The sequence below is a fragment of the Lutjanus erythropterus genome, chromosome 21 (assembly GCF_056507025.1).
Source record: "Lutjanus erythropterus isolate fLutEry1 chromosome 21, fLutEry1.hap2, whole genome shotgun sequence".
Taxonomy (NCBI): domain Eukaryota; kingdom Metazoa; phylum Chordata; class Actinopteri; order Lutjaniformes; family Lutjanidae; genus Lutjanus; species Lutjanus erythropterus.
Genome location: NC_139337.1, coordinates 9,853,936 through 9,879,635, shown reverse-complemented (window position 1 = coordinate 9,879,635; position 25,700 = coordinate 9,853,936). Strand labels below are relative to the sequence as shown.

Sequence of the window (25,700 nt, the reverse complement as noted above, 5' to 3'; positions counted from 1 at the left end):
TGAGCGTAGGAGGGATTGAGGAAAATATAAGCTATATTAATGCAGGATAGAGTTCATTGCATGTGTGGACTTTCTTGGCACTCCCACTGTATTATTCCTTAGTATGTATGTGAAGAAGAGCAAAGCACCATGCGGTTCAGGTGAGTTTAAATATTTTATTGGGGGGATGGATTCTGGAGCTACTTGCCTTTCAGTTTGAGGGACTAATGCTGCCCCTCATGCTTATGTTCAACACCGGTGAGTTGATGCAATATCCTGATAATACAGTCCTGCCTCCCCTTACTTACTTTCACTGTCCCCTGTCAATATGTTCAAGTGCTGAATCCCTGTTTTTCTTCTCCCCGTTTCTTTTTACAAGACAGAAGCAGCAGTGTTGTCCTAACCCTGTGCTTTCCTTCTGACCTTTTGTTAGACAGTGGCTGGTGGTACACCCTGTGGCTCTTTATAAAAGTAAACCAATCAGTTGAGAGGTTGGGTATGAAACCTCTCCGCCACCATTGGGAGTGATGAAGATGACCCACTGCCTCCTTTGCCAGGAGGAAATATGTGTTCATGTAAGGAGAGAGTATCCACATGGGTACAGGCTGTTACAGCAGCTAAGTTGGATCAGAACTATTTTCCAGTATGTATCTTCAACATTAAGTTTGTATTAAGTTTATCAACAAAAACACTGGTAGTTAGTGTTTGACTGACCGCTGGGATTAAATACCAAAAGATGTGCATTTTGATCTGTAAAAAGACAAAGCAAGAAAGAAAAAAACATTTACCAGCTACATTAAATTGTCTTTTTTTTGTAAAATGCTGGATATTGCCACTTCTTTAAGCCTATTAAATAATTATTCAGATAAAACTGAGATGTTTTGTAAAAGACTGAACTTTTCAAGTCATTTTCAACCAGTCATGATGAGTTGTATATATAAACCGTTTCAAAGGATTACATTAATTTTAAAAGATTAATTACAACGTGGGTGTTATTTTCATTAGGCATCATCAGAAATCACAACAACGAACAGCAGTCACAGCAGAATTAGCATCAGATCACAAATGTACACATTTATCTCAGATTAGTTTAGATTCAAAGTTTTTTCTAATTTCACGATCTTTTCAGCTCTTTATAGTTACAGAATATTGAGGCAACACGAGAGGCGTAACTTGACTCTGGTTTCACAGGAACTTGGTTGAAGAATAAGGTTAAAGAATAATTTGGGTAATTGGAAACTTAGTAATTAGTTACAATTACTAGTTACTTCTCACAAACTTACTTTAATCAGAAATGATTGCATATAAATGTAATTAGTTAGTAGGTAAAGTAATTTTTGAGTTATTATGTTAGTTTTTATTTAACGTTTTGAGACATTAAGTAAGTGTTGCAGGTATTATCTTTTTCTTTGACATCCTTTCTGATCACAAACCTTTCATCTACATTTCTGTGATCAATAAGGCGATCTGATCCCAAACAGACCAATGAGAACAATCAATCAAGGATGAAAAACGATGAAAAACAGCACAGCACAGTTCTGAAGTAAAGATTTTCATGATTAATCATTAATCCGTTAACAATTTATCTAATTAAGAATGTACTAATCAATAGTATAAAAAATAGCAGTAACTGTACCTCATTCAACACTGTTTTGTCTGGTGGAGCCATTTGTTAAAAAAAATGTTTTAGACTGAAGATTTGGAAAACAGAAACCCCTTTGACTGAATTCTATTGATAATGCATTAAAAGTCAACAATTCAAAAGTAACTAATACTGAGTGGTTTCACAGAAGAATACTTATACTTTTACTTAAGTAATATTTTAGTAATGCAACAGTACTTTTCAGTACTCTTTCCACCAGTGGTTACCATGATAAGTAGAGAAAATACAGTAATATGTTACTCCTGTCACTGCTTTGGAGATGTAACTTTTTCTTTTCAAATTGTAGGGCCATTAATGCATCAAACTACAACAAACAAAATATTAATAACTCCTCAAAGAATAAGGTTTTTTAACAAAAATATCAACAAATGCCCTAATAATTCCACAGTCAGGAAAAGGGGTTAATGCTACATACTGTGCAAGACCATAAACATCTTCTCAACAAAGCTTTATCATGCAACAGGTATAGCCAGAGGGAATTGTGGGAGAAAAAAAAAAAGAAGGGACTGAGGTGGCACACATAACTTGGCATGCCACCATAACGTTTGCATTACCCTCAGGCTGCAGCTGGCAGCCGCCTCCACATTACCCGTCACATCTGCAGTGTAGTCAACCACTGCCCATGCAATCAGTGCTTGGCAAGAAGACGGACTCACATGTGAACATGAACTGAGTGTACGTGAGCTGGAGGCTTTATCATCAACATTATGCAACAGTCCACGCATGCAACACAACATACCTATATGTTTATACGCACATGCACGTATACATATAGTATCTGCGCTTTTGTCCTTTACCCATGAAAATAAAATGCCTCTCGAGGCTGGCAGACAGCACGGCTGACTTTCAAGAAATTCCACAAGCGAGTGCTTTCTGGAACTAAACGGGTGCGGCAAATCCTCTTAAAATCCTTTTAGACACCGTGGCAGCAGGGAGAAAAAGAAAAAGTTTCTCCCAGGCAAACATGTGCAGGTTTGTTGGGTTGATGTCGTGCTCTGGGGAAGGACACACTCGCCAGTTTATTTCTTCAAGGCTGGAAAAGAATGTTAATACGACACATACCCTACAGGACGCGCCGAAGCACAATATGGTGCCGCATGTGTCGACAGAGGGCTGCAAGGGAAGACTTTAGGGAGAGGACGCTTTGGATGTGTACGGCTTAATTTTTCGATCCAAGACTTGAAGAGTGTGGCGCTTTGCACATTCTTTTGTGTTGTATTAGGACGGTGGAGGAGAAATTTAAAGTTTCACTTTCAGCTGCCAACACGCAGTGACCTGAACAACTTGTATAGGAGGTTTGTCTCTATACACAAACAATAGTAAACAAGTAAAATCAGTGTGACTATCTACTCAGGGCAGTTTTACTTTAGATGAAATTCTTCAGCGGAAATGAAGTTTTAAATGGCTGTCAACAAGTGCCAGCCAATACAGCCACTATGTCTTTAGGCTCTCCAATTTCCTCAAGTTTCTAAAAAACTAGTTTCCTCGCTCTGATTGCCATTTACATATTTGGGTAAATGAGCATGGGATTGGGCTCGGTGGTTTGTTTGTCGATTTGCTCTTTGCTTTTCTATCTCCTTTGGGCAACAGATTGAATTAATGTTTGTAGACACTGTGATGCCACACATGAGGAAACAGGAGATCTTGCAAAATTACAAAACTCCCCCAATTACAGCTCTACAAACACATAAGACTGTGAAAAAAACTCATTTGGGTTGCGATGCAGATTTCTCTTGTGTCACACACACAAGGACAATAATTAGCTTCATTTACATGCTTTTCTATTTAAATAGACCAACAAACAGATATTGTTTACTCAAGACCCAAGCTTTGCAGAACACACACAAACACATGCACACACAGTTGTGATCTGTACTTCCTCTATATGCACTATTTTTCGACACAAGGTAAATGCCAGCTTGCTTACACATATCTTTATCAGTGCTGCGACCATTTTTCCTTCCATCTTGACTCCTTTTAGCTCCTATCTTCTTTCCCCCTTAATTACTTGTTAGAAGGTGTTTGGCTTTTCGCTGCACGCCTGCTGTTTTGGTCATTACAGGCCCCTGTAGGAAGTGGAGGAGCTGCCAAAGAAGCTTAGCAGAAGACAGGCGCTGGGGATGTGTCTCTACTCACCTGGGGTAAATGAGGACAGCTCTTCCTGCTGGCTTTCAGGCCTGTCCTCCCCTCGGGGGCCGTCCTGATGTTGAAGAGGGCCTGAAGAGCACACTGGGCTGCCTGGTTCTTGGCCAGCTTCTTGCTGCGACCACAGCCCTCGAATATCCGCCCATCCACGCGCACTGCCATCACAAAGCTACGCAGCCGCCGGCCTTCGGCTCGCTCTGAAAGGCAGGCGTAGCGCAGGCCCGGCCGGAGCTCATTGAGCAACGCCACGGGGCTCTTGGGAGCCTCGGGCTCTGGAACAATCCCGCCCAGCCTTTGCTGAGCCTGCACCATCAGGTCCAAGGTGTGGCGAAGCAACCGTCCATGTCTCAGCAGCTCGCTCGACAGCAGTTCACTCTCGGCGGCTGAGCTGCAGAGCGAGAGGCCGTCAGAGCACGGTGAAGTCTCGAACTCCTTGAAGAGTGTGTCAGGGAAGTCCGCTTGATCTGAGGTGAAGTCAGCCGAAGGGTTGGAGATGTTTCCCATGGCCAAGTGGGCCTGAGGAGCGTTGGGGAACTGGATGAAGGACTTGAGGGCCAACTCAGCGGCCCTCATCTTAGCTTTCTTTTTCGTGGGACCCGTCCCCTCGAAGGTCAGACCATTTACTTCCACGGCGATGGAGAAGACAGGAGCATGGACCGGCCCCGTCTGAGACACCATGCGATACTGCAGGCCTGGCCGGAGCTCGTTAAGCTGCACCAAAGCGTTCTTCGGCGCCTCGGACCAGGACACTTTCTTATAGATCAGACGGAGTTGACACAAGTGGCCGTTGTTGTCTTCCTCCAGCGGCCGCTTCCTCTTCAGACCTGAGCTGCCACTTCTCGCAGAGTCGGAGCAGAAGAGCGACTGGCACTCTGCAGATGCTATGGAACAATCCTCTAAGTTACCAATATTCCGGTTTTCCTTTACCTCTGCACTGCTGGTACCTGCAATAAAAACAGGAAAACAGAAACAATGTAACTCAAAGAGAAAGTGAGAAAAGAAAGCAGTCATTACTGCGTGACACATTTATCCTGGCTGAACAAAATGGAAAATCTCCCAAGGCAGATTGAGCCACTTGATACACAATGAAATGGTAATGAACAAATCTACAATCATCTCCCTGAGCCGAGCCCACTTCATACCATGGGGCTCTATCATATTTAAGTGTTTTAAAATCCAAATACAAATCCCCTAAAAATGGCGATGTTATCTGCCAAATCATTCTGTAATCTGCCTCCAAATTGGTTCTGAATCTGCGTTGTAAGGGTGGGGGGGGGGGCATCGGCCCCTGTGGCCAATGCAAAGCATCAATCCTATTTGTAATGGGGGTGGGGATCACATCAAGTGGCAGACATTCCAAGAAAGGATGAAATGTCTGTAGCCCCGCTTTATTTCACACTTCTATCCTCTGTGAGAGCAAAGTCTGAACAGCTGTGATACGCTCTTCAAACCTAGTTACGGGGAAGTGGTGGCGTATTGCATTTCTGATGGGAAATGAACAAAAATAGGGTGTTCAGATCTTGCCACAAGAATGTTAATGGTGGAGTGGGAGGCTGGGATCAAGTGCTGACATTCACTGGTGGGCTGGAGCAGATTGGAGCTTGATATGATAGGTACACGCACGCCTGGAAACACTATCTAATGACTTATTTATCACGAACACTCAAAATTTAATATTCAATAGCTCACTTTTATAAGATAATACAGATTTTAACACACAAGCTGACACCCGTGCGTAATCAAATAGCCCATTTCCCAAATAATTAATTATGTGGGTGACAGAGAGATGATTTCCATATTAGGCCTGCCACTGAGGGAGTTAGCGTGGCGTGCTGACAGAAAGAAAGAAAAGAGGCGGCAGCTTACTTAAACTGTCCTCGTCCTCTGTGCTGCTGGTCCCAGGGCTTATGTACTTGAAAGGAGCGATCAATGCTGACAGCATACTGACTTTCTCTGGAGGAGAGACAAGAGACACGCAGAGTCAACAAGAGGGCAGCGGCGCAGATGTTTTGATAGTTTTATCGATTAAAGCCGCGGACCGGCGTCGGCCCAACACGGAGACAGAGACGGGGCATAAGTGAGCAGGAGTATGCACACAAGGCTGTTCCTCTGTCACCGTTGCAGGAACAGCGATGCATGTATGACCACATAAAGAGGCAATCATACATATTAACACACTCACACACACATATGAAAACAAAGAAATAAAGTGAAATACACACTGGGCCTCATGCAAGGACATTTTTGTATTCTCATCCTAATCCTCTCTTACTATTTTCTGTCTGATCTGTGTGTACTTGTCCAAGTTGGATTCACCAAACTCTCTTAAAGCTGGGGTAGGCACTTTATTTTTGATGTCACCGGGCAAAAGTTCCATGATACCATTTAAGTGTAACATAATTAAAGTGGTCTGAGAGAAAACTACGCTTGTGCTCTTCCTCTCTGCTGCTGTTTCTGCCTTTAGAAAATCTTGCCTGTGATGAGAGACTTTGGCCAATCATTTGCCCCTCCCCTTCCGAAAAACTACGATGGCTGTGAGACTTGTGAAAACTAGAGCCAAGGTTTGGTTTGTTCATTCTGGGCTGCTGTAGAAACATGGCAACATGGAGGACCTGTACCCTTGCGTAGCTATAAACAAATAAAAATATAAATAAAAATACAAAAATTCTTATTTTCAGGTCATTATACACTAATGAAAACTTAATAGTTAATCCATTTTTGCCATTTTCTGCCAACAGATCCCTGCAAATTTTACACGGTGGACTTTTAAATCATTCATCTTGCATGAGAGGTTGTTCTATGAGGCTCATTATTAAAAGTATTTCACCTTTGTATATGAATTTAAAAGATGAATTATTTCAATTTTAGCTAATGGCAACTCGTGCAAGCAACACTGAGCTCTGCCCATGTCCCCCCCCCAAGCCCAAAATGAGATTGGCGACTCATTTTGTCATGCAAATTTCATGTCACAATGAAAAATACAGTTAGTAAATACAAGACAACATTTAGCCATCATTCAGTCATGACACAGCAAATGAATAGATAAAAAGAAAATACTTAGAACACCGTAAATCTTTTAAAACTGTTCATACACACACACACACACACACACACACTACATCTCTAGTTAGAAAGTTCCTTTCTTTATCAGTGCTAACTTGTCGACAGTGTGTTTGTCCCTGGGGTCTGCTGCTGTCCAGGTGTGCGTGTTGTTTACAGTATGAAGTCCTATTAGGGCGATCGCTTGGTCTGCTGCGCTCCATGCAGCACTGAACAGAATTGACAGACCAGTCTGGCTCCTTAATTACACCCCCTCTCTCTTCCCAACACCAGCTAATGATCAATAAAGAGGAAGGTAAGGGAGCGGCAACGAGAAGGAGGAACTGGAGGTGGACAGGAGTAGGGGGAGGTGATAAAGTAGGAAAAAGTAAAAAGAAGGAAATGAGTTTCTGTGGGCGTGTGGAATGTTAGAGGGCGAGCCCGAGGTCAGGCTCCCGCTGCCGCCGTCGCGGAGCAGCATTCAGGCCTGCAGCGGCAACAATCTCGGAGAGCTAAACGCTGCATAAATGGGGCGCCACATTACAGTGCAATAAACATGTTTTGATAAGAGCGCGAGGTTGTGAATGAGCTCCGGCCCCTGGTGCTCGCTCTCGCTCCTCGCAGCTCAACAGCACTAGAGGGGCTCAATGAGTCACTCTGACACACATGGATACACTCTAAACACTGAGACTGGAGCTGTGCTGGTCCTCCTGGGCCAACATCACAATACAAGCATTTGCATTCTGACCTAATTACGGACTAAAGCCCGACACAAGCAGCAATTTGGCCCTAAATGACTCCCTTGGCCAACAGGGTCATTATCCGGGCCATTTTCAAATCAGTCTATATTGTTTTTTAAAGCCCCTAAAGCCCTGTTTACAGTAAAAACATGGCTGTGTGCTGTGTTTACAAAAGTGGCAAAATTAGGCGTTTAAGGGGTTGTTGGCCGGCACAGCATATCTTAGCTAATTCTTGCATTTGTACACAAAAAAATATCCAGTTTCTCTGTAGCTTGAAAGACAAATGCTCACATCAAGCATGAAATTACAGGCAATTAACACACAGGAGTCCAGGCTCTCACACTGTGGCCTGTAATGTCTGTAATGTATATTTGATAATCCTGTTTCGCCGAGGGGTCTGCACCACCCACTTGACAGCTCCCGCCAAGTCAAAGGGCCCACTGGGCAATGAGATACCGAGGTCTGGTGTAAACAGATGAACACAGTGTGTACAATAGGCCATGAGCTTTAAAATCACAGCCTGCTACAGCATGAGTAAATTTATTCTCCTGAGAGAATAAACTGGTGCTGGTAACACTTAGATCTACAGGTTTAGAGCACACAGGGAGAAGAGAGCAGTTTGATATTTTATTGATCTCCTTTACTGCTGTCTTATGTGAATAAAGATCTGAGAGGAGAGTGTAGAGGCAACAGATATCCAGGTAAAGAGCTACAAAAGGCATTTTATCTTTCCCTCCCAAAAAGTAGCAGGTTTTACCATCTGGTTTCCAAATATGACCAGAGATGGTTTATCACTCTGACTTTGATGAAAAGTGTTTGTTAATTAGTTGTAAGCATGTTCAGTTGGTCCTAATGCTGCCACTTGCCTTTTGAGCCTGCGAGTGAAAATTGCAGGTTCAAAAGCTTTTAACAGTCAGGGCACAAATGTACTGTTCGTCAAAGACGATCCAGGAGGAAGGCCATTTATACCTGACACTAACATGGAATCTGTATCTGGACATCCTATTTGGATGAGGAAAAGTCCAAGTTAATGGCAAACATTAACACAATCAGCAAGACCACATTAAGAAGTGGTCTTGCACGTAAAAATGCAATCTGTACATTGACGCATTCTCTTAAAAAAACAAATATGCCCAACAAGCTTAAGCAAGTCTTACAAAAGTTAGACATGGCAGCAAAGATGTGTCAGTCTTTTGTTTGAATCAGCTCAGCAAAGAAGCTGCTGGTGTGTCTGTGGCTGCAGGAGGGCTGAGCTGTATGTCCAGAGATACATGTTGACCTTAATTAATCACAGATGCATGTGCCACACTGCAAGAATGCTAAGTAACCTAAGTGTTGGAGCTGGACTCACCACCCTGGACCATCCAAGGAGGAGTGGAGGACAGTGGGGATAAGAGCCATGCTAACCCCAACCTGGACTTAAGGCTGCTCCTGGCTAGCATCCGGCCACACAGCGTCAAGTCAGAGACTGTTGTGTCCAAACCTGCTTCACAAAGTCATGGATCAAGCTGTTGCACTTTGACGGGAGTACCGTATTCTAAACTGACAGGATGCAACATGCTGGACACCGGCAGGACAAGAGGAAGCAGTGTTTACATTGATGATGTTTCATGTACAAGTGCACACACAGTTGACAGTCGGTGTTCTCCAGATGTCAAACTTTTTACACCATCTTCTCACTGCTGTTCACATTCAACTAGATGCAAAAATGCATGTCAGAATTATTTCCTGGGTGTATACATGGATATATCTGTGTGTGAGTGTTGCATGAACTTTCTTTTTGTTGTGCAACCTTGTGTTACCTGGATTTATTGAAATACGTGTACTTTCAGTGAGGGGTGTGAGTTCTTTCTGCTGTTTTTAACTGTTAATCCTTGTCACGGTTGCGACTGAAGACAGAAGAGTCTCATTCAGCTCAAAGGTTTTTGAAAACTCTGAGGACCGCAGTGGGACAGAGAGGCTGTGTGTACTGGTTTTATCAGGACAGAGAGACTGAGTGAAATGGTTACATTGGGACAAAGAGGCTCAGTATCCTGGTTATATCAGGACAAAGAGAATGAATGAATTGGACATATCTGGACAGAGAGGCGGTTGGACCTAGAGCAGCTTGAGGAGGACTTCATGGTGCTCAAGACTTGCAGAATGTCGTTCAGACAGATGAGTACAACAACAAACTCACTGATGGATGCAAGTCTCTGGAGGAGAGCATCAGCAGGCACTGTGTATGTCTATGCGCGTGTGTGTGTGTGTGCATTCTGTGGTGTGTATAAACTGTGCAGGCTGTTTTTGCTGTCGAGTTTATATTGTCTGTCGGTTGCCTTGGTGATGCTTTATTCTGCTGGTAAAGTGGCATGTTACTTACTTTCATATCCCAATTTTGTTGGTTGCACCCGCTGCAGTGTCTGCAGCTCGTTCTATTTATTGTTGGCCATTTTTGTTTAATTGTCTGAATTTTGCTCTTCTTTCTGGTTGTTTCTGGTGAACCAACACAAAGAGAGGTGACTGTTTGTTTCAAATTTCTAATCAGCTGTATGCACAGGGTACAAACGTCTGTACATAGAAATGGAATTTATTGAGGGTTTGAACATAAGAGCTCAATTGTGCCATTCTCCATGACAGAGTGTACGCTGTCTTATTAGTCTTATTAGACATGTACCAATCCATTTCAGTTCTGATCTGACTCTGGTACCTGTATTTGAATATCTGCCAATACAAACACTATACAGATACCAACACGTCCATCTGTCCCGCTCTTATGAGCGCATTATATCAACAACGCCATGAGGGAATTTCAAATTTGGTACAAACATCCGCTTGGTTACAAGGATGATCAAGGATTTTGGTGGTCAAAGTGCAAGATATGACCCTCATTTCCCATGATGCATTGCTGAGAAGTCTGCTTTTTTATCCTCCAAAATGCTAATGTTACTCTGTAATTTGATAATAATGTGTTTGTTCAGAACACAGTGGTTTATGGTGATAAACATGAGTACATTTCTTTATTCCAACTGCATTTTAAAGCCAGAACTTGGTGCATGTTTTCTTTATAAATTGATAATGCACAGACGACATGAAAAGAGATTTTCACCTCTCACTTTGCGCAATGTAGCATGGTATTTACAAATGCACAAGGTTGTAGAATTTAGATCAGAATGCGGATCGGTGACATGAGTCCGATATCTGAAGAATGAATTCTGTCAGTCAATCGCTAGTCTGCATACATCACCATGTTAATGCATTTTATTTTGTAGCCTATGCTATAGATGTGCCTTAACAGTTTTATCAAATAACATTATCATATCCCCCACCACCTCCTTTTAAAAATGTAACACAGAAGTTACTGATCCACTTTTATCTTTTATCTGAGTACATTTTTTCACAAGTAACAAAGTACCAATCCCTGTAAAGAGGAAAGTAATTCTCAGCACTATCCTCAGTGCTTGCTGCTGTGTTTGGCTACATAAAAGCCTGAATAGACCCTTTTATTCTGTATTCAGGGGATTTTCATTTCGATGACAAAGTTCACAGTCAGAATAGAGCATGTCTGTATAGAGCTCCTCAGGTCTGTATAATTTCAAAGTAACCCTCAAAAACAATTCTTCTCACTTTCAATGGACCACAGTTCATTTCAAATGTCTCAGGAAGTAGCTATTGAGTGGAAAATACCATCATGTTTTCAATAACTCTGATGCTGAATCAACTGCGCAGTGGTAAGCGGTGCAGTTTAGAGGTCATCCTCGAAATGCCACCTCTTATCGTTTTTTGATAGGTTTATGAAGTGCTGGCAAAAACACACTTCACCCTGATTTATGAGCGAGCTGTGCGTAACGTCAGAGGCACTTTTTGTTTGTGTTTTACAGTATGTAGTGTGATTGATTTTTCCCAGAGAGATGCAGCATATTTTCAGCCTTATAAATTAAAAGAGTCTGCAGAGAGCTCACTCAGTCTCATGCTGCAGGACAATAATACAACTGCTTGTTGGATTGTTAGTACAAAACTCCAAGAACAGATTGTTCTGGTATTAAATTTTAAAGTCTAAACATCTAAGCTGCCAGACAGCTGTGCACACCAGCAATCCTAAATAATGTCAATAACGTCTTGGAAATGTGAAGAGTTTAGTTTAATCAGGAAATTTCCTGCAAATAATGATGCATTTTGGTATTAATTATAGATATCATTTAAATTTCCTTAAGAGAATTTGAACCAAAGGAAATATAACTATGTATTCATTTGTTATTGTCAATTTTATTTGTCATATAGCTTTAATTATATGCTAGACTGTAGAGACATTTCACATGTTGGCATGTATAACTGACCTATTGTGCACTTAAGTCTCTGTAGGTTACACTCAGTTAATTGGAATTAATTTAATAGAAATGTACCAATTGAAATCTGTCTTGACTGTATTTTCCCTGTAATTAGCATCAAATTACACAGTTCTTTCCAGGAAACTTCTAAATCAGTTCTTGGGAAAATAAATTGTAGAATAAAGCATTAATAAAAGACAGTATCTCTTGTAAATAACAGACTAATTTCAAACCATATGGGGAGATTTATTACAATCTATGAGCACAATAAATCCCTTAAAATGGTTATCTGAACCATCTGGAGGGAGAATAGTGTGATAATAATTATGGAGGACTGTAATTGCTAAATAAATAACTAAACAATTAAATTACTCAATATATACATAAATATGCCAATAAGTTCACCAAAATAATATTAAAAATAAATGTAGGCATTAATTAATTCAGCAAATGTGATCAAATTGAGGTTCTTGATGTATTTATCTCTGTATTAATTCCCTTATATTTTTTTGCTTTCCCATTTTTTATTTACTTCTGTATTTTCTTTTTACGTTTCTGTATACATTTCTGCTTCATTATTGAAATGAAGGGGCTGTCATTCATTCATACATTTATTGTCTAATCATGCGCATACATAGATCAACTGTACATTATCTGAACCTTTAAGAGGTTGGATGTACTGACTGTAATGGGGCCAAAATCCACAAAGAAAAATAATGAGGCCAGTATGTTCTTGCCAAGCAGTTTAAGGGAGCAATTTGTAAGACCCTCGCATTAAAAAATGAGTGCAGTCCAAACAGCGAGTTGAAGCCAAAGACAGTATATTAAATAGGTTGAATTTTTATTTATTATCCAATCTATGGTTGAAGCGAGTTGTTTCCCGCCCGACCCCTCCTCCCCAGACTCAAGACCCAGGCAGGTTGCCTGCAGGCTGCATCGACACCGGACCTTCATGAGCGCAACCTTATACTTTGACGCTGACAGGCGATGACGAGTCCTACACTGTAAGTCGATCAGCTGTTTACAGTCAGTTTACTATCACTTGTCTGTCAAAGTAAAATTAAGCCTGTTATCCCAAAAATAAAAGCCCAGTTGGAGTTGGAGTTCAGTGACTGCCTGCCAACCTCCATTAGCATATTGCTTAATTTTATCTGTTATAAGCATCCACTCCTTCTAAAACATTATTAATGATTTCTTATGAGTCATAAAGAGACACTCACTCATTCAGTGAACGTTCGGCATTAATTTAAAATCAATGTGAAGTGGGTAAACATGAAACAGGCAAACAAAAACAGATGTTCCCCAACAAAATGGAAGCTGGCTGTAACACTGATGGTTTTTCAACTTAGCATGTTTTCTTAATATCTGATGACCTATCATGGTTATTTGATGATCTATTACAGTAAATATATTACAATATTTTCCTGTAAGTATTAATTATTTGAGGACAGTGCATTTGGTACAGTCTGGCTCAAACACAGTCAGCTGTACACGGAGCTACTGTAATGCTGCTGAGGAAGTCCATATGGCCGCCAGACTGTTAGACCACCTGAAAGCTACATTACACAGAAATCATGTGGCATGTTGTCAGTAAATGCACCTCCCTCACACCTACTTTTCTTCTTTGTGTGTGTTCTTTAGTGGCGATGAAGAGTGTGAGGCCAACTGTAAAATCTGACATTGACCTTACATGATATCAGAGTTCCATTTGGGCTAATAAGGTGAACCTTTTCTGTTAAAGCCTCACTTCAAAGCTGGGAGAAAAAACCCCGTCCGGTGCAAAGTTCATCAAACGTACCACCAATCACTGCCGCTGATGTGGACATTGTTACCTTACATGCCCTTCACGCTATCTGTCATCCATCCCTTCTTATTCACCAGCCAGCCGAGTGGATGAGACAATGCATGCCAATAGTCTCGGCTCGCTACGTCCATCCCCCACTGCACCAGGACACGGTGAGAGGAGACGGCGCTCATTTGTTTCCACCGCGCAAAGGCGGGGAGGCGGAGGAGAGCCAGGTTAGATAGGGAGAGCCTTGGCAGATGGCCATACACTCCTGATAGTGACAACAGCGGTGATGGTGTCCATTCACAATGAGCCGGAGAAGAAGACTCTCTCTCTCTCTCTCTCTGTCTCTCTCTCTCTTTCTCTCTCCTTGCACTTCCTGTATCAGTTCTGAGGAGAGGGTAATGAGCCCAATCAGATTTCCCCATGGCTCAGCATAACGAATGGGTCAGATGAGCGACGGGAGACACTATTGAAACAGGCGCTGGGGGAAATCATTGACTCTCTCTCTTTCTCTCCATTCACCACCTGCCTTTCTCTCCCTCCTGTCTCCATCGTTCTCACAGTGTCTTCCTGCAGCCTCAGATTGAAAGCCACTGAGCCACTAAATGAGAGGCTGCATTGTTTCTCCACAGCACTTAAAACCAGATTCCTGTCACTTCTCGCATCTGATCTCCGAGCAAAGAGCAGCGTAAAAATAGACACTGAGTTAAGTGTCCTCTTCACCTCTTGTCTGTATTTATTAGACATAACTGCAGGGCTTTTATGCTGAAAGTTGATCTTGCCATGTCTGTTCACTGCAGATGTAACCAACATGTCTATACTGCTTTATTTCTGTGTTGTAAATTTTCGTAACAAAATTCTCTATATGTAGTTATTTGTGTCAGTCTTACTTGGAGATAAATTATATCTCCATATTTTTAAACTATTCCGCAATTTACGATATATATCTCCAGGAAAACGTCATCTAAAAAATTATAAAGCATAAGGGTCAGGCAGTATAGACAAAATCAATATTTTTGACCAAATACCTTGATATCAATATTCATCAATACTGCGGTACGACCATAGGGATGACTAATGGTACTCACAAAATATTAACACAGTGAGATTCTTGATAATCATCAGTAATGTGTAGAGCTGCCACAAGTATTCTATTAAACAATTAGTTGTCAGCCATTAAATTTATTGCCAATTATTTTTTATAAGTGGTTAATTTGTCAAGGAGCATTTTTAATAGAAAAAAATAGCCAAATACTGTCATTTCAGCTCCTCAAATATTAATATTTTCTGGTTTCTTTTGTCCATCCTGGCAGCAAACTGGATATTTTTTTTTCGTTGTGGGCAAAACAAGACCTTTGAGGACCGTGATCAATTCCCAATTTTCTGATATTTTATGGACCATGTAACTATCAATTAATCGAGAAAATGACTGACAGATTAATCGATAATGGAAATAATTGTTAGTTGGAGCCTGTCTGTAAAGGCAAATAACAGAACAGCTTGAACAGTCTGTTAAATTCAGAAAGTTACACCAGTTAACTGTGATGCAGCCTTTAAACACAGCAGGAGATTGGATGGCTTTGAAATCACATCATCGCAACATTACAATTTTATTCTGGGACAAATATGAGGCACAACTCAGACGTAATAGGCTATTTTTTTCTAATGTTTGGATTTGATTATGGGTCTGACTAACAAAGGAAACAACTATTTTCATGAGAAAATTTTTCTTTTCATGATCTGTTATTTCCCCTGTCAGCCAGAGGTCGACCAAGTCAGGTTCTTCAGTAGCTGGTGTCTCTATTTAGAGAGCAGGCTGATCTGAGAACACAGAAAGGTCATATGTAAGTCCATTATTCCATCTACATGTTTTCTTTACTGTGTCATCTTTCAAGTGTTTCACACACTGGATGCCATTAGTAGGTGGAGGTGGACGATTTTTGATTTAATACTGAAATTGTGAGTCCCCTGTTCTACACATTTTGGGGCAATAGAATACATAGCAATGTAGAAATATAGAAATTAAAATAGAAATCTTAAGTATGTAGAGACAAAATATGTAAAAAATAAAAATATGAACATTATACATTAAGAAATAAGAAGTGCAAGAATATGTAAAGAGTGGTGCACATAATGGTGTAAAATAACAGCTGAAGATGGAGGACAAGTGTGTTAGGATACACATATTATAATAGGTGTATAGATTATACACACATAGATTAGACACTATTGAATTATTATTATTGCACAGGCTATTAAACAGTTTAAATTACTGCACATGTAACCATACTGCTACATCAACACATATGAGATATGAATCAAATATAAATAATCATTTTCTGATGAAGTTGAGCATCTGATGGGTTGACATATAAATAACTAATAAGTAGCTTCTGACAGTGATGAAATAAGTCCAGGTCGGTCTATTTACTCAGACTGACAGAGGGAAGAGTTGTAGAGTTTGATGGCCACAGGTAGGAATGACTTCCTGTTGTGCTCTGTGGTGCATTTTGGAGGAGTCAGTCTCCCCCTGCATGTGCTCCTGTGTTTAACCAGCATGTCATGGAGTGTGTGGGAGACACAGTCCGAGTGTAGCATAAAGGGGCTACAGCTTGCAGTTGGTTGTAAAACACTGTGTTATAGAGTGATTAATATATGAACCTTAAAATGATTTAATTTTTAAACAAATTTTGCAGCAGTAACTGTGAGCCCTCTGTATGTTAAGGACAGGGAATGTGAGTACACACGAAAAAACAAGTGAGAAATCATGGATGGGAACTTAATTTCCAGACACTGACACAAGTATTTAGCTTTTAGTTTTAATTCTTGTGTCACTGTAGAGCTTTAACTACACAGCTCAGCTTTAAACACTACAGTTAGTTCAAACAAAAAAAAAAACCCACACAAATAACACTAACACTGTCATGGAACCTGTTAACAAAGGATTTCTGCATATTCAAACACGTCGAGCTTGATATATATTGACTGTAGTGTGAGAACAAAGTGTCAGCTGGGGAGACCTGTTCACATCAACCACCAGAGATAATTATTAACAGGATCTGGCTTTCTCTTCAGGCTCTGATATATCACACAAGCGTGCTGGAGGAACGTGTTTTAATCACGTTTAGGTTGCAGTTTGTCTTAAGTTTCTATCAGTGAGTGTTGTTGCAGACGAACTGAGGTTATATATGCAATGAAACAACTGGAATTATCCTTTGATAGAGGACAGAGGGAGTAAAATAGAGGTAGGGGGATGAATTAGCACAGACTGATGGATATTTAGCACCTGATTAGCCACAGTGAGGACAAAGTAGCCGGGCCATCTGCTTTACATTTGCTCCCCAGCCCATGAATGCCAAGGACAGAGAGTTGTTGTGTTATGTTGTTGTTAATGCTTTTCATATACATGCAGGTCAGCGCTCATGAAAATACAGTATGATGCAGTTTGGACTGTGCACACGCATCATTCACATCACATGCATGCTGTGACACGAGGTATTTATGTTGATGCCTTTAGGCAAATGTCTCACTTTCTGTTCCACTTGCTGTAATTTCTCACTTCTGCATCTAGAGACTGAGGCTGGCAGATATTGCATTTCATTTAATCGTGTTAAAAGCTATGTGTGTGACACCCTTTGAGACTGAGACTGATTAAACTTCTGAAATTCACACATCCGTTTGCTTTGTATTGTCGTACGTTTTTTTGTCATTTGATTTATTTGCAAATAATTTCTTATTAAACTTTGTAAAATAATAATGACAACAGACACTATGAATTATGAGGAAGCAAATCTTAAATAATGATAATTTAAAAAAGAGACAGAAAAAGAAATAAATAAAGTCAACGTTAAACTCTTCACGGGGATTTGACAGACGGTAATGTATAACATTCACCTAAATAGAAATCCCTGCATATTATACACCTACACACTTTATAACACAGTATACCAAAACATTTCTGGCACCTTCAAATGTGCAGTGCATAATTTCTGCCCCTACAGACCTCTCACATCAGAACAGTGACAGTTTTAGATGTAGTTTAGTGACAGTTGTGTGAGATCATAGGAGTTGTTGTCTGCATTATTAAAGGTAGTATAAGTAGGATTTTTCAGTTGCGCATCAAATACTGACGTTTTGGGTGAGTGAAACGCCCGAGCACAACAAAATAATGAGAAGACAAGAAGGTACAGTTGGAGGACCGGGTCCCTGTGGATGCAGGCGCCACTACGTGGTCCTGGTGGGTCGTGGTTGATGATTGAGAGGGATTATTTTTGTATGTATACGTCTATGCATTGTTTTCTGGAAACCATTGCCTTTAAACTAAATGTGTTAAAGTTTTAGCCACGTTATATTTAGTCACATTTGACCAATTCCTCCCTCACTCTCTGATGAAACCCAGGTTTCTCTGGAAGTTGTACTAACAGTCAACCAAATAAAGATAGCTTGAGTAAAATTTCTCTGGGTTTAAACATGGTTGGAAACATTTGGAACAATGTAAACTTACACAACTCAACAAATTCTACAACATAGGTCTACAATTTAAAGCGAAAATGTGATATATTTTATGTTAAAAGCAATAATTTGACATTTTGGAAAATATGCTTTGGCACTTGCTTGCAAAGAACTTTCATTCCAGGAGCTCTTTAAGCAGCAGCTAGCTAGCTTATCTTAGCATAAAGACTGGAAACAGGAGGAAACAGCTAGTTTGACTCTGTCTTAAGGTACCTGTTGTTTTACCACTAATTCTTTTAAGCGGTAGGGTCAGGTGGATTTTGTTATCTTTGGCATCCTTTCCAGTTTTCTGTGATAGCTCGCCAGCTGCTGGCTGTAGCTTCATATTTAGCATTCTAACATGAGAGCAGTATCAGACTTCTCATCTGCGCTAACTCTCGGTGAGAGAGAATCCTGAAATATATGTGTGAATGATGTGGCTTATATTAATAAAGTTGAGCTGAGTTAAGGACCAGCTTTGTGATTCCTTAAGTGTGGGCCGTGAAAGTTCTACAGATTAAGAATAAATAAAAAATAAATAAATAAAAAGTTTAAGTTTCAATTTTGTAGGTTTGAAATCACCCTAAATAGTTATGATTAATTGTAAAACAAAGTAATCAGAACCAAATAAACAAAGCCAATGGATTTAAAGTGAGTGTTTGTCTTCATTTATCTTCATTTATCTAGTTTAACAGGTGTTACAGCATATTTGATGATCCGTCACATTAATGATGAAATGTTTCTTGTATCTTGTCATTGGTACAATCAACGTCATGTGTTGATCAGAGCTGTGATTAAAGGTTTAGGTGGGCCGCAAAAGATTTTCAGATTTTAAACCAAGCGATGGAATGCTGAAGTTTGGGAATGGCTGTTTTAGAGAATTACATAATTAAGAAATCGAGATAATAATGAAGCCAGGGTTTGGTGCCAGTTAAAGAAGCCAAAAAACATTTGTTTTTGTAAGTTTGTTAATCTCACAGCACTTTTGTTGCCAAGACGTAATCAAGCTGGACTGTCTCTAAATGATATGACAGCACAGAAGTGAAATACTGTACTGTGTATCATTCATCATCATACTGTGTATATATACAAACCACAGACTGTGTTCTGACATACTGTACCATGTATGTGAAGTATGTAGGTCTGTCATTCATGTGATTATTCTCAGCATGTTTAACCAGAGTTACTTTTTATTCATTCTGCTTATTCTTTCTACTTCACATGATTTTCCATTTGCTGTATTCTATGACTATTTATTGCCACAAATACAGCAGGGCCCTGCTGTTCTACACTATATAACACAATCAAAGATAAGATTTAGCAGAGTCTTTTTGAATTCATAGGCAGCGCTGCCAGCAAGCGCTACTTTACTCAGAGTGAGACCGAGGTGGCCACAGAATACAACAATGTATTCCACTGTGGAGTGTATAAGCAGAAGAACTCCAGTGGACACTGAATTGCTTAATCATATTGTGGCACAGGGGAACATTTGATGCCACTTTCTCACTTTTTTTTTTTTTCATTTTGACAGCGAGACACAGAGTACACTCTCATGCTCCTGAGAGGCGACTTGCCATGGTTGAGTGTCATTGAGGAACCTGCTCAGAGTGTGTGACGGCTGTGGATTGTCACAGAGGCCCAGCAGACGGTGAGATGGTACAGCGGGGCTTATGATCACGCCGAGGCTCCGCCTGGTCGACCACACCGGCGCCTTACTCCGCTCGAGCACCCGCCTCTGAGAGCTGCGCTTACTTTGGAAAAGTGTCATGATAAAAGCTTTTTAATGTCACATCTCATGCCTGATTGGTACAAAAGTATGGTTTTTCATGGGCCAAAAAATATTAATTTTTCACTGCGTATTTTTTTCCAGCATGCACCTTGAATAAAAGTTATGTTGCCTTTGGACAGCTTTGCGTCTGACTTCAAAAGCTTTTAGAGCTAAAATAGCAGCCTTAGAGTGCAGAAAACAGGATTCCTACAGTTTTTCCAGGGTAAAATTCAAGTACTTAACATTACACATTTTCAAGCTTGTGGATTGGAGAATCTTTAAGTCAATTCTATTCAATGTTTGGAATTAAACTTTTTGCACAGTCGGCTATGCAATTATTAGACTATTGAGTCTTGATTGGTAAAGATCATAGAATCATTGGTTTTATGCCCTGATATTTATATTTTTGAAAAGATAGCCTATACGGTAAAAGGTTTGATATAATAGTTGGTCAGCTGTGCCGTGTTGTCTTTTTAAATGTTTTTTCTTTGGACATGCACCGATGACACAACTATTCAAGGGAGGAAAAAATACTGAAAATCTCAGATTCTGCCTTTGATTTCAATTATTTACACTGAAAGATCAACTGGAGTGAAGCAGTTTTTTGGGTGCTTGTACTTTTATGAGTTTATTTTCAAGTCTGTACTTTTACAAATACTTAAGTATGCATTGCACTATGTAATCTAAACTCCGCAGCAGTCACAGGTTTGGAGAGGTGAGTGGAAGAGGAGAGCTGACCAGAACAGGAGTTGAGTTGAGACTAATTTAGAATGAAGATGTGGAGGAAGAGAAACCTGTTTCATTTGAATGCCTGCTATTGATAATACATTATAAATCAGTGGTTAAAAAGTATGATAATAGTAATACTCTGAGATTTTTTTGAGAAAAATAATTTTTACTTCTTTCTAACACCGGTACTTTTACTTCTGATTGAGTAAAATTTTGGTAATGCAATGGTACTTGCTCTTGAGTGTAAATTTTCAGTAGTCTCCCCACTATTGGCCACAAAAAAACAAAACTACATTTAATGATAGTGTTCTACCAAAGGGTGACACAAACACAACAAATCTGTTTCAAGATGTTTGAAAATGTGTCATCTGTCTGTAGGCAAACCTGGCTGAGCCAATATAAAACAGTAACTCAGTTACCAGACAAATAAGTTCAGTTTCAATCAAATCTTTTTCATTTTTTTGTTTTCACATCAGTGTTCATTCAAACAACAAACTCCCGGCATGTTGTCGTCTGTTAGCCTCCCACTCACTGCTCCATCGGAGAGCATGCATCAGCAAAGAAAGACAGATCAAACACACAGAGCGACAAGCTGCTTGAGCGGAGTCATCTTCATTTTGAATAAAAGGCAAAAGCGATCAAGTTCTTCTCCAACTTAGTATCTCCACCTGCCATAAGCCTGGAGGGGATCATGTGATCGCTTGTGCATGTTTGTGATCAATTAACCTGATCTTGCCCATCGTTAATCTTGAATGCTACTGTACCGATTGGCCAATTTTTTTCAGTGCACATTCATGACTTTATGTTGAAAGACCTCTGTGATTCAGAACAAAAAAAAAAACTCCAGAAACCCTTTTTTATGCCTCCATGCTGGCAACAGCTGTGACCAGAGCATTATGTATTTGGGTCAACCCATTGTTGTGAACGCCGCATCTTCTTAAGGGAATTTCTTCAAACTTAGCATAAATGGGTTACTTGCCACTTGGACTCAAGGATAAACTGATAAAGTTTTGCTGGTCAAAGGTCACTGTGCCCTCATGTCCGTACCATTCTTGTGAACGTGACATTTCAAGAACGCTTTCCTCAAATTTGGTACTTGGACTCAAGGTGACTGTGACCTCATGAAACACGCTTTTGGTCATAACCCAAGATTTCCAGTCTGACAAAATTTCACACAAATGTCTAACAGGATATTAACAGTGTCAGAGAGTAACTACTTACATGTAACTGGTTACTTGTAATTAAATTACAAAATAAATATAACTATAAATATGGTTACTGAGATAAAATATGTAATTAAATTATAGCTACTAACCAAAATGTTGGTGACTACAAAGAGGCTACACCCAAATATTCTTTTCAGGTTGCCTGGCAAAGATCTGCACACTAAATGACCTCACTCTGTCTTATAAAACCTATTCAGTGACAATTTCAAGTGGTTTCAAAGCACTTTATCCAAAATTTAGGGACTTTTTCCATAACTTGACAATGCTACATTAAAAATCAAGTGCCTTAAGGATTTCCAGCACCCATATGAACCTTGTTCAAAGGCCTTTATGAAAAGAGTGAAAGAGAAGAAACATACAAGCAACATGTCATCCTAAAAACGAACTTAGCCTCAGTTGTGATGTCAGTGTGGCCTGGAGATGGAATAGGAATAATCCAAATAAATCCCATATGCTGTCACCATCCATCCTCCGAATACCTTTTGGCAATTAAAAGCAAACAGGCATGACTTTTTTTTTTCTCCCGAAGTTCGACACAGATCACGATCACTACCTGATAAGTGGCGGATTTAATGCGCGCTCGCTTCCCTCCTTAACAGAATATTAATGTAGGCTGTCATCCATGAGAATGACTCATTTACAAGCATGCAGAGGAAGCTGAGGACTGAAACCTGGATGAGGTTTGTCGCCTCGCTCGTTTGATAACAAGCACTCGAGTGTATTTACAAGGCAGAGCGAGCGAGATAAGTCTGCGGTGTAATGACACTAAGCAGGTCAGGAATGTCTCTGCCTCTCAGTGTGTTGCTGCTCACCTCCCTCCTGTGGTTATCCCTCTTTCTGTCAGAGAGCTATACTTCCCCACGCAGCCCGACGCCGCGCGGCGCTGTCATCTGCGCCAAAGCAACGCATGAATATCAAATGCTGCCATTCTCTAGTTTGACTTGTGAAGCCTTTTTATTGCACTCTTTCAACTTTCATCACATTTGTGTGCTCGGAGCTGAGATCCTGTCCTGCTGGTGCAGTCAGAGCACAGAAAACATTGTGTCGCTTATTGCCTGTCTCGGCAGTAAGTGCGCAACCATGCTGACATGGCACTCAGATGGCGATGTGACCCTGCATGTAGTCTCCAATCTCCGAGTGTGTGGGAGTCAATAGGTAGGTGTGAGGTTAGATACAAATTGGCCCGTTCGTGTCACAGCCCTGCAGTCACCAGCTCAAGCCTGGACGGCGGCTCCGACTGGAAAGCAACAATCTGAGGAGATGGAAAGTGTGAGGGAGAAAAATAGCTGAAAGGTGATTTTTGTGCAACTTAATATGAACCACAATACACACTGCCTGGTCCAAAAAAAGTCACACACTCTAAGATTTGTTAGACCACCTTTAGCTTTGATTGGCATGCATTCGACATTGTTTTGATAAGCTTATGGAAAGTTACAACATCACTTCATCTGCCTCTCTTCTCACCCTGGTGTGCCCATCACTCTGGAGCAGGGTAAATCTGGACTCATCAGACCACATGACCTTTTTCCATTGCTCCAGAGTCCAATCTTTAATCCCTCTAGCAAAATGACGCCTTTTTTCCCAGTTAACCTTTTCTTAAGGCTACACAGCAGTTTAGTCCCAATCCTTTGAGTTCTCTTCACACTGTGTGTGTGGAAATGCTCTTACTTTCACTATTAAACACAGCCTGAGTTCTACTGTTGATTTTTATGATTTGATTTCATGATGTTTCAAGATGTTTTTCCGACCACATTTCCTCCTGGAAGATGATGTTTCACCTCTATCCTTCCAGGTTTTAATAATGTGTTGGACAGTGCTTAACCCAGTTTTAGTAGTTTCAACAATCTCCTTACAGTAACATCTTTTCCACGACCACAGGATATGTCTTCTGACATGGTTGTTTAAGAAATGAGAAGCTACTCACTGCATCAGTTAGGGTTAAATATCTTGTTGCGAGCTGAAACATGTTAGTCACTGCAGCAATTATCCAATGGAAGGCTATTACCATTTTTTTTTTAGTTAAATCTAGGTGGTGACTTTTTTTGGCCAGGCAGTGTATGTGTTTGGAGGGCTGAAAGAAATCTGTATTGCTCCAGTATTGTTCCAATTTTTTTAATTTTTTTTGTTCTTTCACTTTTATGCACCAGATCGCTGAATGTCTACCCAGGACCATTTGCTTCTGAGGAACACTTTGCTGTAGAAAATGATTTGTCAAGGTTCTTTGAAAGACTGAAGGTTCCAGTCTTTTAAGACTTAAAAGGTTCTTTGAGGACTGTTGAAATCCTTGAAGGACTCTTTTGTCAAGATCCATCAAGGGTTCTTTGTACCAATGATATAAAAGAATTCTTAGTAGAACCCCACCAGGTGGGTTCTAGATAAAACCTTTGGTATAAATAAGTCCTCAGTAGAACCCCTTGTATGAGCTCTAGATAAAAGCTTTGAATTACTAAAGCTTGCCTTTAGTACCCCTTGGGTGGGTTCTAGATTGAACCTTTGGAATAAAAGCGTGCTCAGTAGAACCCCTAGGGTGGTTTCTTATTACCATCCAGAAGGTGGAAAGGTACTTGATAGACCTCCCAGATAGGGTTCAGGGTGAAAACATTACATCATACAGAGGTTTTCTGTAGAACCTAGGAGTTTTGTGGGAAACCTTTCACAAACGCTTTCACGTTTAACCCTTTATGTTGGGTTCCAGGCAGAAATCTCTGACAGGATCCAAGTGTAACTTTTATAAAAGGTTCTACCAAGAACCTAAAAAGAGTTCTCCTATGGGGACAAGCTGAAGAACCTTTGATGGTTCTATTTAGCACCTGTATTTGAAGAGTGTACTTCACCTACATCCTGTCCTTCTCTGCTCACTCCCTCCTCTCCTCTCATCAAATAAACCTGCCAGAGACTGTGTGATCTTCCCCAGCAGTGTTTTATGCCTCACATTATGACACATATAATCAGCCTGGCTGTTTGCACTACTTTGTTCAGCACAAATTGCTGCACCGATGGTCGCGGCAAAGCACAGATGGGACGTGGACAGTTTTTCATCGGCTGTTCCATACCACAGAGCCCAACACATCTGGTATGCAGCGAGAAGCATCTTTGCACTAATTTGTTTGTCACTATACATTGAAGGGACTATCTGTCATCCTGCCATGCTTTGGTTGCGGCATGATGTTTGAAGAACATGACTAGTCACAAGTTTCAGGCAGCCCGGCTGGCTGGCCGCTTGGGACTCACTCACATGAGCCATCTGACTGTGGGAACGAAGGGGAGGAGGAGGGAGGGAAGGAATGGGATGCAGAGGAGGAGAGGAAAATAGAAAGACTAGAGAGAGTTTGTCAATTTCACTCCTTAACCCTCAATGTCCAAGGCGAGGGAGAGAGGTAATCCATTTTCACTCCCAAGTCTCCTGCAAACTTGAATCAGCATGCGTCAGTTATAAAATAAGAATTTTCAAAAGGTTTCATTAGTGGTGTGAACTGTGTGTATGGTGGTTCTCTGCCCTGTCGCCCTGAGCTGCTGTTGCTCGTAGCGTAGACTGTAAACTGAATAGTGGACAGAGCTACCAGGTCTGGAAAGTGAAGCCTGTCAAAGTATCAACCTGTCAAACTGGGCAGCCCTGATCGAATATGGATCAGGCAGCCATTTTTCCCTGCTGAACAGACGAGCCAAAACCAAATATCACCCAACGGCCATAAGGCAAAACTCATGGCTTCAAAACTTTAGTCCATAAACAAATGGTTGACGGTGGGTTTACACTTAAAATTCTCTGCACATGTGCTGTTTCTAGAACTTAGAGCAAGGGCTGCTATCGTTAGCCTAAACTTTGA

At 40.6% G+C, this 25,700-nt stretch overlaps 1 protein-coding gene across 1 annotated transcript in view; it reads right to left on the bottom strand.

The window, feature by feature from the left end:
- Positions 1-25,700, bottom strand: part of adarb2 (adenosine deaminase RNA specific B2 (inactive)) — a 232,536-nt gene that overhangs the window by 78,413 nt on the left and 128,423 nt on the right. Inside the window, exons 2-3 of the mRNA XM_084747013.1 lie at positions 5,654-5,740; positions 3,779-4,731 (exon numbers count right to left, since the gene is read on the bottom strand). Coding sequence (XP_084603139.1) covers positions 3,779-4,731; positions 5,654-5,740 — 1,040 coding nt within the window. The remainder of the gene's footprint in view (positions 1-3,778; positions 4,732-5,653; positions 5,741-25,700) is intronic.